At 37.0% G+C, this 17099-nt stretch overlaps 1 protein-coding gene and 1 pseudogene across 2 annotated transcripts; one reads left to right on the forward strand and one right to left on the reverse strand.

The window, feature by feature from the left end:
- The first annotated feature begins 4042 nt into the window (after positions 1 to 4042).
- On the forward strand, positions 4043 to 8160 carry LOC140875056 (protein unc-13 homolog). 2 transcript variants are annotated; one of them, XM_073278601.1, is made up of 5 exons: positions 4043 to 4608; positions 4762 to 5640; positions 5744 to 6196; positions 6479 to 6665; positions 6833 to 8160. In XM_073278601.1, the coding sequence occupies exons 1-5, from the start codon at positions 4138 to 4140 to the stop codon at positions 7804 to 7806; spliced, it is 2964 nt and encodes a 987-aa protein (XP_073134702.1). In that variant the 5' UTR covers positions 4043 to 4137; the 3' UTR covers positions 7807 to 8160. The 2 variants fall into 2 exon arrangements, with proteins under 2 accessions (XP_073134702.1, XP_073134703.1); XM_073278602.1 differs by having other exon boundaries at positions 5744 to 6019.
- Positions 8161 to 12904: 4744 nt separating this feature from the next.
- Positions 12905 to 16034, reverse strand: LOC140860026 (probable disease resistance RPP8-like protein 2; annotated as a pseudogene).
- Positions 16035 to 17099: the final 1065 nt, after the last annotated feature.

The following is a 17099-nucleotide window of genomic DNA, read 5'->3' on the forward strand; positions in this document are numbered from 1 at the left end:
GGAGGTTCCGATCGCCGTCTATAAATAAGGGGTCCGAGCCCTCATTCTGTGCACCAATTTCCCTCCTCTCCTCTGGTTTTTGAACCTTCTTACTTAGATCTACGGAGTTCTAGGGATCCTATTGGGAATCCGGAAGTTGCCTAGCGATCCCGGCGTCGTAGCGGAGGTGTGCCTAAGTTTTGAGGCGATTCTACGCCAGCGGGCTGACGACGGACGAAGGTATAATTTGGCTTCCTAAAAATATTTAGGAGTATGAAATAGCTTAGTTAAGGTTTTTAAAGCGTTTATAGTTATGCATGGACTTTTGCATGTGTAGATGCAGTAGAGCAGACTTGTAGGCTTTGGACTTAGACGGGCGTGCTAGGAGTTGACCTGCAGTGTTAGAGGTACGTAAGTACTGACCAAGATAGCCGGCATGATATTTATACATATGTGTGTGATGCATGATGTATGTGCTGTATTGGCTATGTTTTACTGTTTTTAGCACATGCATATGTTTTTACGGAGACTGCATCGGGTATGATGTGAGTCATGACAGTTTTCATCAGTCGAGGCGATTCTTCATGAGGATTCGTGTCTTGGGAATATACGAGTACCACGCGGAGTCGCTCTCTTGCCCGGTACTGTGTATTTCAGGCGTCATGAGTAAAGTGATTTAACCCTGATTTTTAAAGTCATGTGCATGCTCATATCTGTATTTATATCATTGCTTCCGTATTGATCGTAGTCGCTCACGCCCTTTATGTTTCATGTTTTGGGACACCTTGTGGCGGGTCAGGTCTGAGGCTGGACGGTCCCGGTGGTTTCCAGTAGGGTTGAGGTTGCTACCGTGCAGAGGTAGTTGGTTAGGGATTCTGATACCCTAATTTCGATTTGGTTGTATAAAGAATTATACACTGTTTCTATCGTCGGTTGTATTCTGCCGATTGGATTTGTTGTACTTTGGAATTATCCGCTATTTAACGCTTTAATTATTGTTGCTTGCGCTAATCACTCTGATTAGGTAGTAGATCCGGGTAGGGTCGCTACACTTGCGAGTAATTTTCACAACAGTCAATGCCTTGGTAGGATGAGAAGTTGATGGCTCCTCTTAGGTTCTGATTTCCAGATCGTAGTCTTTGAGATCAACGAATAGATTATGAAGCTCAAGCTTGCTGAGATCTTTAATTCTCTCATTGCCATAGTCTTTACGTCCCATTCTCGGGAAAGTTCTCGCATTACCTTCAAAGCAATCTCACGGTTAGAATATGTTTTGCCAAGTGATATGAGTTCACAAATAATATTGTTGAATCTTTCAGCAAACTCAGTCATAGTTTCTTCTGGCTTCATCTTGTCATTATCAAACTTCTGAATAGCTACAGTGAGTTTTTCTCCTTGGGCTGATCGTTGCCCTCACATAGTTGAGTAAGCTTCTCCCAGATCTCTTTGGTTGTTGAGCAAGTCTTGATCTTACTGAACATGTTCTCGTGCAGAGTTTTGTAGAGAATGTACTTGGCTACGTCGTCAAGATTTGCCTTCTTTATGTCCTCTGTAGTCCAGTTAGATCCAGGCTTCTCCACCATTTGTGGTTCACCACCTGAGATGGCCACAACAGTGTTTTCTTTAAGGATCTTCATCGGACCATCGGTAATTAAGTACCACATGTCATCATCATGTGCTGACAAGTGTTCCTGCATGCGAATTTTCCAATCATCATATTCTTCCTTAGAAAACATGGGGATTTTAATGAATGAAGTCATGATGAATAAGTAAATACCAGTAGCAAAGAAAACACCTGCTCTGATAACACTTGTTGGGGATCGGGTGTGTGTGTAGAGAAGGGGTGAATACACACTTTAAAATATTTGTTTGAACAATTGAGTAAATGTTACTTCACTCAACTAATTTTATCAACTTCCTAACTTGATGTGAACTACTAATTTTAGTGTGGAAACAGTTCACGCAGATTAGGTGATAAAAGTTAAACAGTCAAGCATGCAATGATAAGAAAGACTTATAAATACCCGATAAGGAACTCCTAGATTTAACAATGATAAGATTCTAAGTTCTTATCAAACTTCTTTCAATTGTAGCTAGTGTTTGTTGATGAGTTCGTGGATTTAGAATCTCAAATCCGTAGATCTTGTCTAATGCTCTTTAGTCAGCAGTCTGGACTTGAGTAACTCTTGTATAATCTTTTGAAGATCAGATATGCTTCTGTTTTACAAGGGTTGGAATGAGCAATTTGAATATAAGAGTATTTCGAGTGCTCGGGAAGATATCTTGGAGAGAATTCTTTGATTATTTTCGTTGATGCATCTTATTCAAGCTCTTCCTTTCTCTTTATATAGAGACTGTCTTCAACGTCTTTCATTGTACATATGTTCATGATTCAAAAGTTATTTCAAAAATTTGAATTTTAGATATATTCCATGAGATCATAAATACACATATGTTAACATAATTCATAACTATTTTATACTAAAATTTTACAAAAAAAGTTTTGGGGAAAAATATATTACAAAATTGAGCTAATGTGACTATTTTTTAATAAATGTTGTTGCATTTAAAAGATAATTGATAAGACATTTAGAATTATTTCATTTTAAATTAGATTATACATTTTAGGGGTTGAATAAAATGTAAAAAATAAAATAAAATAATATTTCAAATTTATTTTATATTAATATTTTGTTAATGAACATTAATTTAGTTAAAATTAACATGATATGTAAGATTTAAATTTCAAATAAATCCGGTATTTATAAGATTTCATATCCATTTTCGAAATCATTTATACAAATCACATTTCTTCCTAAATAATTAATTATTAATATTAAATAATTTTAAAAGAACAAGACATATTTTAATAATAATATTTTAAATAATAGTAATGACTATTATCAATCCAATCTAATTTGATAACAATGGTTTAAACATGTTTATTTTTTAGTAATATAGTAATAGTAAGACTATAATCAATGCAACAATGAATAATTAAATTAGTTTTTTTAATTTTTGTGGAAATGACTTAATACCCCCTTGACTTTTCACACAATACAAATGAAACAACAATTAATACAATTACAATTACGACTATTCACAAAACAAACTCACATATTTATTGAAGTTGTATATAATTATGAGTTTTGATATCATGAGCAACCATTATGGCACCTACATGGGCAACAATTGATGTGATATCTTGTACATCCAATCAGTGATTGTCACGTCATCTTGTACAAATTTTTTTTATAGCAAAGGTACATATTAACCTGGTGACAAGGGTGATCTCTCAAGACCCATGTGTTATTGGGTTTATATTGCATGCACGGGAACGTCGATACCACAGTGAGAGTATTATAGCCCCAGTACTCGTGTGTGGCCAACAATTGGCCACGCATGAAAATGGGCCAATTAAAACCCACGCTGCAGAGGGGGTAATACCTCCCCTCTATTACCCTTTACATAGCTTCGAATTTTCCCGCACTTGTGTAGGTATTAATAGTTAGATTAGATATGAAATTAAAATTAAAAAAAAAAATACATAAATTTTTTTTTGTCTTTTAATTAAATTGTATGTTTCTCAGTTTTGTTCATGTTATCCATCAATGTAGAGTCTTAGTCCATTAGTTTGCACTTTTCTTTTTATTTTATAAATTTAATCATTTTTCATGAGTGTGTAGACGTGACATCGAAAAATAATATCGTGTTATTGTAAAATGTTGACATGATGATAGACATTGTTGACATATCCGATGTCAAATAATCACAGATGAAAAAAGAATAAATTAAATTGAAAAAAAAATTATATGTTAAAGAATTCAAAGTGTGAATTGATCGATATTATAACAAAAAATGAAAAGTGTGGAAGTAACGATACAAAAAATTATAATTTATAATATATATTTGAAGAAACAAATATAAAAATTAGCTAGAATATAAACCCTTCTCCACCCCATTTCCCTGAATATTCTCTAGTCCATCCATTCTTTGACTCTCCCTCTCTTAATTAACGTTGCATGTCATCCTTTCTCCGCATCATATTTTCGCATCTATTATCTTCTCTCCACAAAAGCGAGAAGAAAATCATTAGATGTTCACCGGCTTCCGCCTCCGCCTCCGCCCCGTCTAGCTTCAACTCCAGCTTCCTCACAAATGCCATGTGATCCTGACATGGACTCGAACTCCGCATCTGATCTCATTTACCCATTTGGGAAACTGGATGGTGTCTCCGACGAAGATTTTCTTGAAGCCGCCGGAGAAATCTTCTTCACTGCATGCAGGTCTTCCCCAGGATTTGGGGGCCGGAGCGCCGCCACAAAACACAACCCGTCGGCTTATAATATTGTGGCGGAGGGACCCGGGTCTCCGGTTAAGTGGTCTGGGGTGGGGATGGCGGTGACCAGCCGGTTGAAGAGGGCGCTGGGGCTGAAGATGGTGAAGAAGTCTCCGTCGTCGAGGCGGGCGAGCATGTGCGGGTCGAGTGGGATGGTTTTCACGGAGGCGCAGGCCGCGAGGTTGAGGCGGCCGATGACTGCGGTGGAGGTTATGAGGAGGCAGCTGAGGATGACAGAAGAGAGTGACAACAGGCTACGTAAAACTCTCACAAGAACCCTCGTAGGCAAAGTATGTGGCAAACACTTTGGATACTTTTGAAACAATATCTTAATTTCATGATGGAAAATCTGCATGTTGAATTATATATATAAATTCTCTGTTTTCTTGAAAAATAAAAAAAAATATTGAATTGTTGGTTTGTATTATATATTTCTTGAACAGACAAGTAGGCGAGCAGAGGCAATCATCCTTCCTCTCGAACTACTCCGCCATCTGAAACCATCCGAATTCAACGACCCAGTGGAGTTCCATCAATGGCAAAGGCGCAAGTTGAAGATTCTAGAGGAGGGACTCCTCCTCCACCCTTGTGTTCCATTAGAAAAAACATTAGACACATTTGTTGCTAAACTTAGACATATCTTTCGATCTTCAGAGGCCAAGGCGATAGAGACGGGGAAAAACTCTGAAACCATGAAAACTCTTAGCCATTGCGTCATGTCTTTAGCGAGCCGAAGCCTTGATGGTAAGGCGACTGATTCATGCCATTGGGCAGATGGATACCCGTTAAACATGTATATCTATATTGCTTTATTGCATTCAGTGTTTGATGTTAAGGATGAGACACTAGTGCTTGATGAGGTCGACGAGTTGCTCGAACTGATTAAGAAAACATGGCCTGCATTGGGGATTAACCGATCAATCCACAACTTGTCTCTCTTTTGGGTATTATTCAAGCAATATGTTGTGACCGGAGAGGTGGAGCCAGATCTTCTGGGGGCTTCAATCGTGGTCTTAAACGATGTAGCAGACGATGCTAAGAAGGTTGAGAAGGAAGTCGTTTATGTTAAGATGTTGGCTTTTGTTTTGAATGTGGTAAAGAGATGGGCTGAGAAGAGATTGTTGGATTATCACTGGAATTTTGATCGAGGGACGATTCGCATAATGGAAAATGTTCTTCCTTTAGCCGTATCGGCCACAAAGATATTGGAAGATGATGTACCTTTCTATGTTTGTGTAGAAAATGGAGAAGAGGTTGATGATTTACCCGGTAACATTGTTGATCGATACATTCAATCATCGTTAAGGAACGCATTTGCTAAGGTTTGTCTAATCCTTTTCTGCATGATATTGTCTTTGTCTTGAAAGATGTGGCCACCAAAAACAAAAACCTTTAAATTATCTAACATATTTCTATTATCAAAAGATGCTAGAATATCAAAACATCAATGGGAAGAATAACGAAACGAGAGAAGCGAATGAGGTGCTAATGCATCTAACCAGAGAAACCGAAGAATTGGCAGTAAAGGAGAAGGATATATTCACCTCTGTTCTCAAGAAATGGAACCAACATGCTGCTGGAGTTGCAGCTGTTACTCTACATTCTTGCTATGGCACATTGCTGAAACGGTACCTAACTGGAACATCCTCATTCACAAACGAAGCGGTGCTGGTCTTGCAGAGGGCTGGAAAGCTCGAAAAGGTGCTGATACAAATGATAGTCGATAGCTCTACTATAGGTGAAGAAGGATACAAAGAAATGATGAAAGAATTTGTTTCTTACGACGTTGATTCCATCATAAGAAGACTGTTGAAACAATGGATTCAAGAAAGGTTGAAGAGAGGCAAGGAATTTATCAAGCAATCAAAAGAAAGTGAAGTAAGCTTATTATAAAATACATTGAACCATGGTTTGATATTAGACTTAGACAGTGTTTGGGAGTTCTTTTAAGAAGCATTTATCAGCTTTTCCTTAACAAAATTTCAGAAAATTTCAAATTTTTTGTAAGTAGAAGCTGAGAATTGCTTCTTAGAAGCTCTTCCAAACACTACCTTAGAGGAGGGATGAAACACCACTTTTTTGCTCCCAAGCCGGTTGGATCAGTAAAGATTGGTCAGTTAATTTATGAGTTTTTTTTCACTTTATCATTTTTTTTTTCAGACATGGCATCCAAAGTACAAGAGTGAGCCATACGCACATTCCGCGGTGGAGCTAGTGAGATTCGCCAAGGAAGCTGTTGAGAGCTTTTTCGAAATTCCGGCTATTATACCTGAGACATTGGTTTATGATCTTACGGATGGATTGGGGCATTTCTTCCAAGATTATTTGGAGTTTGTTGCATCATGTGGTAAGAATTCTTGAATTCTTATTTAATTATTTACAAAGAGCAGATAAGGACTAGTCTAAAGTCAAAAGATTTATAAATTTCACATGAATAAATTTTATGAAACCACCCGTGAAATTGCCTTCTTTATTTTTTATTTTTCAGTATTGTGTTTCATATCTCTTTTGCAGGATCAAAACAAAACTATCTCCCTAAACTTCCTCCCCTAACAAGATGCAGCCCTGACTCAAAATTTTCAAAACTTTGGAAGATAGCATCTTGCAATACCGGCGTAGACGATTCAAACCAAAATGTGCCACATGTCGGAAACAACTTCAATCCTTTCACAAGTCGAGGGACACATCGTATTTACATTAGGCTTAACACCTTGCAGTATCTTATCTCCCAACTTCACTCCATAGATAAAACACTCTCCCTTTCCCAAAATGTGATTTCTTCACCTAAAAGTCGTAAAAGAAACAAACAACTTGGAAGTTCCTATTTTGAACGTTTCCAATCTGCTATTCAAGTCGCGCTACAACAAGTATCAGAAGTTGCAGCCTATCGTCTGATATTCCATGACTTGAACTCGGTTTTCTATGGAAGTTTATATGTTGGTGATGTAGTGAATGCACGAATTAGACCGGCATTGAGAACACTGAAGCAAAATATCTCTATTCTGTGTGAAATAGTTACTAACGGGGCTCAGGTACTAGCTCTAAAAGAAGTTATGAAGGCTTCTTTTGAGGCTTACCTAATGGTTTTGCTCGCGGGTGGGAGTTCACGGGCCTTTTCTAGATCGGATCACCCCATGATTGAAGAAGATTTTAGAGATTTACAGAAGCTTTTGTGTACATGTGGGGAAGGCTTGATAGTCGAAGACGTTCTTGAAAGAGAAGCCGAGATGGTGGAAGGTGTGGTGGCACTGATGAGTGAATCGACTGAGCAACTAATCGAACATTTCAATATTGTGGCTTGTGAAGCTAGTGGGATAGGTTTCATAGTTGAAGGTCAGAAGCTACCTATTCCACCGAAAGGGAAATGGAATCGGTCTGATCCTGATACCATACTGAGAATCCTTTGCCATAGAAATGAGGAAGTGGCTAACCAATTCTTGAAGAAAACTTTTCAATTGGAAAAGAGAAGGGCATCTAGGGTGGTGTAAAAAGAATAATCTTGGAGAAAAGAAAAGAACACACACACTCAATTAGATAGAAAAATATATACAAAATATTGAAAGAGGATGTGGAATTGTATATGATACAAAACTTTGGATATGTAAAGAAAATTGGTCTGTAACATGTCTTCTATGTTTGCTGATAGCTAGTGAAGGCTGATAAAGATGTTTGCGAGTCACCACGCTTGTGATTAGTACAAGAAATTTATAGAATATTGTTAGAATGCAAGTTAGTAATAAATATTAAGAACACCACCCGCCCCCTACCCATGAGCCACCCCATGGTCATGGGAATGAAGAGCACAATGTAGGATTGACTACTGGTTATATTGAAAAACTGCGTTGTTACCATCATTATTGTTCGTCATTGTAGAATCTCATAATTTAGTGTTTTGTATGTTACTTCCAGCATGCAAGACCAAGACAAGACATGACTATGTTTGCAATTCAAAAATGAACTCAATAGATGAAACTTCCTATTGAGAAACATCTGAATTTGAAACTATGAAATTTCTTGACAGATGAATAAGCTTCGCATTTACAGTAAGACTAGTACAATCTTAGACTCAGTGAACTAGTGGATTCACAAAAAAATCATCCAACGAGATGCTACCCGCCAATCTGGCCAATAGTGTAATACCCGAAAAATCCATAAATCTATTCATGATTTATTAAAGGAATTTTAAATTAATTTTAAGTTATTGTATTTTATTATTTAAGATTTAAAGTTTATTCTCAATTAAATAATTTTATGTGTTGTGTAAATGATTTAAAAGTTGATGTTTCATGTATTAAAATATATGTTTATTTGTTGTATTAAATAATTTTATTATAATTGATTCTCGACTAAGAATACGAGTCTAGCCTACGAACTATATCTTAGAAAATAATTATACGAGTATTTTGAGTATAATATTGTTATGGTTTCATTTCAATCATCAGAAGGAGAAATTTTTTTTAGTCGAGTTTGAGGCGTGTTGGACAGACTATGTTGATGTAGTCTTCCTATCCACCGCCCCTTATCACTATCTACTCCCTACCCCACCCTTTATAACCATGTTCTCCCTAATCAATTCTTGTCCCCCAATTATTCCTCTATGCACGTTCTTTCCCTTTTCCGTTTCATCTTTCTTGCACTTATATATTATTCTTGTTGTTGTTGTTGTTGTTGTTGTTGTTGTTGTTTTGTCATCTCCTTCTCTCCCTTTCTTTGTTCCATTGGCTCCCCAAGTTCTAGGTGAAGTTTAGCTTCTAAAATTCATCTCGTGTCAAGTTAGCTCTTTGACGAGGTTACAGATCATCTCAACCTCCAAATCATTCAAGCTCGCCTCCCCCTGTGCGGCTACTGTATTTTGATCATAACTTCTTCATACAATGGCAAAACATCAATCCGTTTGAAGGGTCGTCTTCCTTACACCCATACCTTCGATTTGAGCTATAAATCGCTATTTTAAAAGGACGTTTCAGCCTAAATCAAAGCCTTCTTGTAAGCTATTTGTACAATTATTTTCTGCTGCATTTCTTCTTTGATTTTGTCTTTGGATTTTGGTGTCTCCTCACCATGTATATGTGTTATTTTGAGCCTAGGAATAGCTGAACAAAGCTTTTCATATCAGCTCATTTCAGCCTCACTTTGAGCATGTCTCGATTCTGTTTGAGTAAGGCTAGATCTTTACAAGTTCGTGTTAATTCCGTTCTTCAAAGATCAAAGGCAAGTACAATTTTAAAGGTTTTGAAACCACCATTCAAAATATAATTATTTTGATATGAAAATATGTATGTTGAGATATGTATGCATGATTTTCCAGAATTTCAAGAACATGAATTTTTTATTTTAAGGGTTTGAAGAGCATGTTATGTGATGGTAAGAAATCGTGAAGCATAAGTAATTCTTGTCAAGTTATTGAGTTTGATTCAAGAGATACATGTTTATTTTAAAGTTTTGATGAGTTCCCGAGGTTCTAAAATATGTTTTAATTAAAGTATATGGCTAGAGTAGTAGAAAATATCATACTTTGAAGTATTAAGTTAGTTTGAGTTAAAACTTTGAAATGTTGCATGTGCAGGATTGTCACAGATTAGCAACACTCATTACAATTTTGAAGATCCAAATTATTGTATTGATTCAAATGATATGAAGCCAATTTTATTGGAAAGGTAGCTTATTTATCTACAACTTTCATGTTTTGAGTTTTGTCAAAATCATTTTGGAAGATTGGCCAAAATCTCCCCGAAGTGTGTCAAGTGGTTTGAATTTCCGGCAGTGACACATACCGGGAGAATGAGCATACATTTTTACTGAAAAATCCAATTGAGGTGAGATATTCGGCATTGGAAATCCAAGATCAATGGCTACAACTTTCATGTTTACCACTTTTCCAAATTTCGAACGTAAAATATAGTTTGAGCGCCTGCAACATGCTTCTCCAGAACAGGCCTCGCTCGAGCGCGAGATCTTGCAGCTCGAGCGAGGATGTTTCTGTCCCAAAATGTAATCATGCATGGTTTTAAGTTCTAAATGAATGTTTATGATGTGTGAAGGTGTTTTAAGTATGTTTAAGAGTTCTTATGCAAAAAGTTTCAAGTTTTACGTCAAGAACAAAAAGAACGACTTATGCGGACCGATTATGTTATGTGATGCATGTACATATTTAAGTTTCATTCATGAAACCTATGTTCAGTATGAAAGTATGAATTTTATCATCTCTGACATGCAATAAGTTATCGAGTAAAGTTTTATGTTCACAAAATGAAAGCTAAGATGGAAATTACGACGTTTCAATGATGCTTCATAATGAATGATATGTTATGATGATACGATGATATGATGATGAAATGAAAGATGATGAAGCATGAATGAATAATGTTATGATGAAGCATGAAGATATGATATGTTGATGCACGAAAATATTTTGATGTTTTATGTGTCTTTGTGGTGGCAATACGGGACTGGTACTCCGATTTGGGCTCCGGAGGGACCTTTCCAAATATGGCTCAATGTACAGGTTAGGTACTCCGGGATGAGCTCCGGAGAGGCCTCCGAAAATGAATGAACTAATGTTATGAGGCGTAATGCCATATGGCTCAATGTACAGGTTAGGTACTTCGGCATGAGCTCCAGAGGGGCCTCCGAAAAGAAAGAAAATGCTTGTTAATCAACAGGAACTACGAATGTGCCCATTATGACGGTTGCTACAATTTCACATTATTCATCACCCCAAATGATAAGTTTTTATGTTATGCTCATGGTTTATGTTCATGGTTTAATGTATGTCCAAGTTACATGATTTTCATTAGATGTTAAGTGCAAATGTTTATTTAAGTATGAAATGACAAAGTTAACAAGAAATGCATGAAGTCTATTTTCAAGATTTAAAGTTAAGTAAGTTGATGTCCATGTTTAAGTTTCTTGCATCTTTTATGAGTTGAAAAGTTCATGTTCAAGATTTTAAGCTTAAAGTTCCAAGATGTTTACGTTAAAGTTCTTCAAGTTCAAGGTATCATGTTATGTATATTTAAGTTATTTTAAGTTTAAAGTATTTTGAAGCTATAATGATATTAATATGCTTATTTTAATCTTGCTGAGTTCTTTAGACTCACTATACTTGAATGGTGCAGATGGTTTAGAAGTTTTGATTTAAAAAATTTTGGTACCACAGCTGAAGAGTCCAAGAGACGAAGACATTGCATGACACGACAGTTCAGAAGCTCTAATGCATTTAAAGCAGAAAGATTTACTTATATTTATTTATGTCATGTTGTTATAATATTTTATGTAAGATGTTTAAAAGTAATGATTTAATTTATTTAAATTGTCAGTCTTTTAAAGATGAGTTTTGAGGATTTCAAATGTTTCGTCTTTTAAATGTTCATTTTAGTTTGATATTTGTTATGTGAGTTCCTCGATTATTTTAACTACGTTGTTTGTTTACAGTAACTCACATTTCCCCATCCTATTTAAATGTTAGTAGTAAGTTTTGACGTGACCTATTTTAAATGGTCTTTGTTATAGAGTTGCATCAGTGTTTCTTAGAATTCGTGAACACTGAGTCACGAGTTTTATTGTTAAAGATTTAGATTTTAAATTCTTTTGGAATTGGTATGATGCACTCGTTGTATGGTTTTAAGTTTAGAAAAAATTTTCCAACCTTTTTCCGCAACTATTTCCATTACATGTTTGAAAAATACGAGACGTCACAAATAGTCACGCCTAAATAATTTGCGAACTATAAAAGATGAGTCGGCGAAAAATAATCTGGTAAGTAGTTCCAGGTATTATGCAAGTGTCAGAAGTATAGGATTAGAAACGTTAGTCAAAAGAGAAGGAACTCATGACTCCTAATAGGGATATCAATGCGTAACATTGAATACCGATATTTATCGCAAAATTACAAGAACTAGTTGCAAGAAACGATTTGAAGAAAAAATTCATTCACTCGGTGTGTTTCTAAATACTTTAGTGGTCATAAGTATTCAAACGTTAAAATCTAACATCGAAAGTATCACAATTCAACATGAATTAATAAGAAAAAATAGAGAAATGTTTTACATTGTAAGAGAATAAAGTCCAACCAGTGTTTTTGTGTACAGAATGAGAATAGAACTGTCTTGTAGCATTTATAGTTGTATTTCACAGTTTGCACGATGAAAAATCGATGGTCAATCCGATGGGTACCAGCAAAGCATAATAATTATAAGCTTCACATTACAATGGATTTGCAATATGCAGTTCCTGTTGTTGGGAGAGCTATCTCGAGCCTTGATATGACTCCTTGAGTGTAGTTTGTTTGACAAGTGGCGCCTGAAGTGACTGCATTTTGACTGTTGCAAATATTTTCATGGACTCTCCCATTCATTAGGTAATATTTTTGGAGAAAAACTTCTTAGAACAGCAGAAGTGCTTCTTGTTTGCGTTAAAAAAAAATGAAGAAGCCTGTCAATGCACGACTCGTGTAGGTGTGCAAAATGCAGAAAAACTGAAGCAATGCATGGCCTTGGGAGATGGATGAGTTAGGGTGGGGTGGTGAAGTCCTGACTTAATTCCAGACTCCATCTATGGTATGATGATGACAATGGTTAGTGTGTATCAGTTCGTACCTGGTGATGGGCGTTCCAATTGTATCGTGTAATCTGGGCTTGTCTCAAACATTTTGACTGAAAAATTACGTTCGGTTCTAGCAGAATGCTCGCCTACTTCTTCCTGAACCTCCTGAAGCCTATTCTTGAAAGAATCAGGCATATTAGCAATCACCAATTCCCTCAGTGTTGCATTATATCTAATTCCTTCAGGAACCATTTTCAAGTTGACACATTCATCAATTTTCAGGCTTTGAAGTTTAGGCATTGCTCCTTCCACTACTGTCCAATTATCTACACTTCTCTGCCCTTGAAGTTCAAGATTTCTTAGTTGGGGGAATCCCTGGAAAGTGCAATGAAGCTCATTCGTCTCGATTGCATTCTTACGTAGCGTAAGGGAAAGCAAGTTAAGCAGTTTCTCCAGTGTAGCCATTGGATCTTCTTTGAGCATGCTGTTTCTCAGGGTTAATTTAACGAGGCTGCGGCTAAATAAGCCGTGTTCAGGTATCTTATCGATATTACCAATCAAATCTAGTTTACGAAGATTAGCGCACCCCACAAGTTGATTCAGGAGAGCCAACTCTCTTTCAGACGGAAAAAGTGGCGGACACGTAAAGAGGAGTCTCTTAGATGGGTGGAATTCATGCTGAGGTATGTATAAACTGCCTGAAGTTTCTCTGTTTCCAGTTTTATTACTGCAGCCAGTTTCTGAAGCGCTGTTAGTTTGAAGAGATCTCGATAATCCAAGACACGTGTATCAAAGTTTTTGAGGACCTTTAGGTTGCATAATTGACTTAGCTGCAACTTCTCTGTACTAGTGTGTGTTGGAGGGAGATACAGGTGTCTCAACTGATTCAGGTTCCGTATGACATTAGGAATGATTAAACATATGGAAAACGGTAGTCGTAAATCAAGTGTTTGCAAGTGTTTCAGATTTCCTATGGAATGTGGCAATTCAAGAAACTTTGAACCTCTAAAACTCAAGTACCTTAGGTGGACCAAACTCCCAATAGCTTTGGGTAGTTTTTTACCAAAGTCGAACCGTTCCAGGCTCAACACTTTCAGAAGTTTGGATTCATTGCATAGCAAATCTAGTGTAGGCTGCAGATTTCTTTGGTCACTAAGCCGGGAAAAGAACAACGCTGACCCGATGTTGTCAAGGTTTGCAATAGGAAAACAATTGTTGACATCATATTCTACTGCAATGGAAAGTCTGTGCATGTTACCGATAGACACTGCTGTAGGCGATGACGAAGGGGAACTAATCAAGTTAGTTTCATGGCTGAAAGGAAACCTGTTCAAGAAATTTTCTTCCTTTCCCTTCAAAAGGCATAACTCCCTCGTGAAGTCGTGAAGCTGAAAAGTCTTGAATCGTCCAGTTAACTCGTCCACCAGCACTTTAACCATGCACCTTTGAGCTAGTTCGCCTAAGTAGCATTCCCCTACGTCCGTGATCGATTCTTGATTCTTGTCACCTGTTGATTCTGATGGTAAAAAGCCTTCAGCATCCCACAAAAGGTAGAGTTTTCGAGTGGGGATTTTATAATCCTCCGAAAAGTTTCCCATATGCAAGAAGCATGGCTTGAGCTGATATGGTAGGTCATGATAACTCAGTGATAAAACATCACGTATTCCTGCTTTTTCTTGAGAGCTCCTTCCACTTCTGGAATATGAATCCAAGTTTTGATGCACCATTTTCCATTCGGTTATTGTAGACTTAGTCGTTAGTATTCCCCCAAGGAGCACGATAGCTTGTGGCAGCCCGGCACACCGTTCAACAATCTCCTTTCCTACTCTCTCCACTTCTTGCTGTATTTTTGGGTCTGTAAAGTATATATTTTCAATCATGATTAGGAGTCATTCATGCCATTTATGTCCAATTATTTCCGCCATCCAATCAAATACTTTTGTCGGACAGAGGTAGTATGTCGAATATATACAAAATCAACTTAGTTATTGTACCTTGGATACTGTCTTCTGGACCAGAAATATCAAGAAAATCAGTGGAATCATCTTCTTCCATATCCGATCCACACGTGCCAAAGCTTTGTGTACTTGATGCTCCGTCGTCATTCTCATCCTCGTCATCATACTCATCATACCCTCCTGTAAAACAAATGCATCAGGAGACCTTATAAATATGATAACAACTCTCTGAATCAGCTGAAAATTTCAGTCCCGAAAGGATACCTTCAATGTTTAGTCTGTTACCAATTTTCTTCTTAAGTAGCTCCCAACTCTCTTTTTCGTCTAATCGCCTTTGCTCGTAGAGATAACATCCCACATGAGTCTGATCGACATGATCAGCGATTTCTACTCTACGTGTTGTGATCAGAACTTTGCTTCGATTTTGTTTGGTGGGAAAGGCAGGTCTGAGTAAATCCCAGAATTTGTTATCCCACACACCATCAAGCACAATAAGGCATCGTTTCCTTTGTTGAATGCTGAAAAGCTCGTTAACCAGGTCGTGCACCTTCAATGCTCTATCCGGTTTCTTGCCCTTCTCCGGCTCGAGATTGAATAGGATCCACTGCAGAACATCCTCCAGCTACAAATGCTGAGATACATATATCGAAGCAAAAGCTTGGAAATGATTCTTGATGTGTTCATGAGAGTAAATCCTTTTCGCAAGGGTGGTCTTACCAATTCCAGTCTCTCCTATAAGGCACACGACTTGTGAATCGACATCTCCCACCAGACGCTCCGCTAACGCCTCCAAATCCGCCTCAAGGCCGACGAAATCATCGTCTCCTCGATGCAAATATGTTCCCCTGCGCTTCTTGATTCGTGCATGCGGCCTCGGCTCTATATCTTGAACTCGTGAATCTGATCCAAGGGCAGTGATCTTATCCTCAACAACCTTGATCCTCGATTCGGCATCCTTGAAACTGCTGTTTTTTTAAAAAACTCATCCTATTTTTCTTGCTTCGAGTAAAAATTTTATTTCGTACACAGCTTGTCTTGTGTCATCCACCCATTTTCGGGTTCCTTCGGATTCAGCAATCTCCTAAATGGACATTAACTTGGGTAGATTCGTCCGAATAAGCTCGATTCGAGCTTGTAATTTCGTCGAGTTTCTGGTGTCATCCTCTAGCAGCTCACCAAGAAGACTTTGGATAGCATAAATTGCTATGTATACATCCATTGCAATTTCCCCCCACCCCAAAAACAAAAGGAAACCAGAAGCAATTTTTCAGCTAACATAAATATTTTCGAAATAAATATGAAAAATCATTACTCAAGAGTTGACTTTGATATAATTTTAGCTTGCTCAAAGTCCTCGCTACCGCGTGCAGGACCAACGGAATCTGCTCCTTCGGGCTGTTTATGTTGACTTGGTCAAATTGAAAATTTTAATTATTATTATTATTTTTTTTTTTTGAATCAAAATTTTTAATAGTTTTTTTTAGATGGAAAGTTTGTAATTGTATCAAGAGATATTGTTCAATACAAGCATAACCAACCAAGACAAAAATTCATCATTTATCCAAACAAAAGATAACTGGGAAGAAAGAGCGAAAATAGCTAATTTATGGGCTACACTATTAGCTTGTCTACGAATATGCCCAACCCTTGAAACGAAAGGCGTCTTAAGCATTGATGATATTTCCTCTGCGCAACCACCAACATAATCAAGTTGTTCCTGATTGGTAGTGACTGCTTACACTGCCAATAAGAAATCTGATTTAGATTTTTTTTAATAACATTGTGCTGATAAATTTATATGATAATATATTTTTCCTTGAATAATGAATGTTAAATCAAATAAGGGAAGTTTCACATTGAATAAAATACCGAACCATGATATCAGAATGTGTCAAGTTTAATAAAACGACAAACCATGACACTCATTATGTGCAACTATGTGAGAATTACTAACATGACGTCATATGCATCCAATAGGTGAACTTCACATTAGCCGATGTTTACCTGATCATATCAAAACTCCATGTTTGATATATATATATATATATATATATATATATATAGAGTTTTGATCCCACGCACCATAGGGTGCGTGGGGTTCCACGTGCACCCGTGCAAAAAACAACTTCGATTATCTTGAAATTTTCACGATAGGATCGTCTCAAAAATACAAATCCAACGATATATCATATGATACAAATTTCAGTTTCGGTAATCGGAATGCAATTTTCGATCATCTTCCTATTTTCGAACACTGAGGTTGAAATTTATATCATATG

This window comes from Henckelia pumila, chromosome 1 (assembly GCF_033568475.1).
Source record: "Henckelia pumila isolate YLH828 chromosome 1, ASM3356847v2, whole genome shotgun sequence".
Classification (NCBI taxonomy): Eukaryota; Viridiplantae; Streptophyta; class Magnoliopsida; order Lamiales; family Gesneriaceae; genus Henckelia; species Henckelia pumila.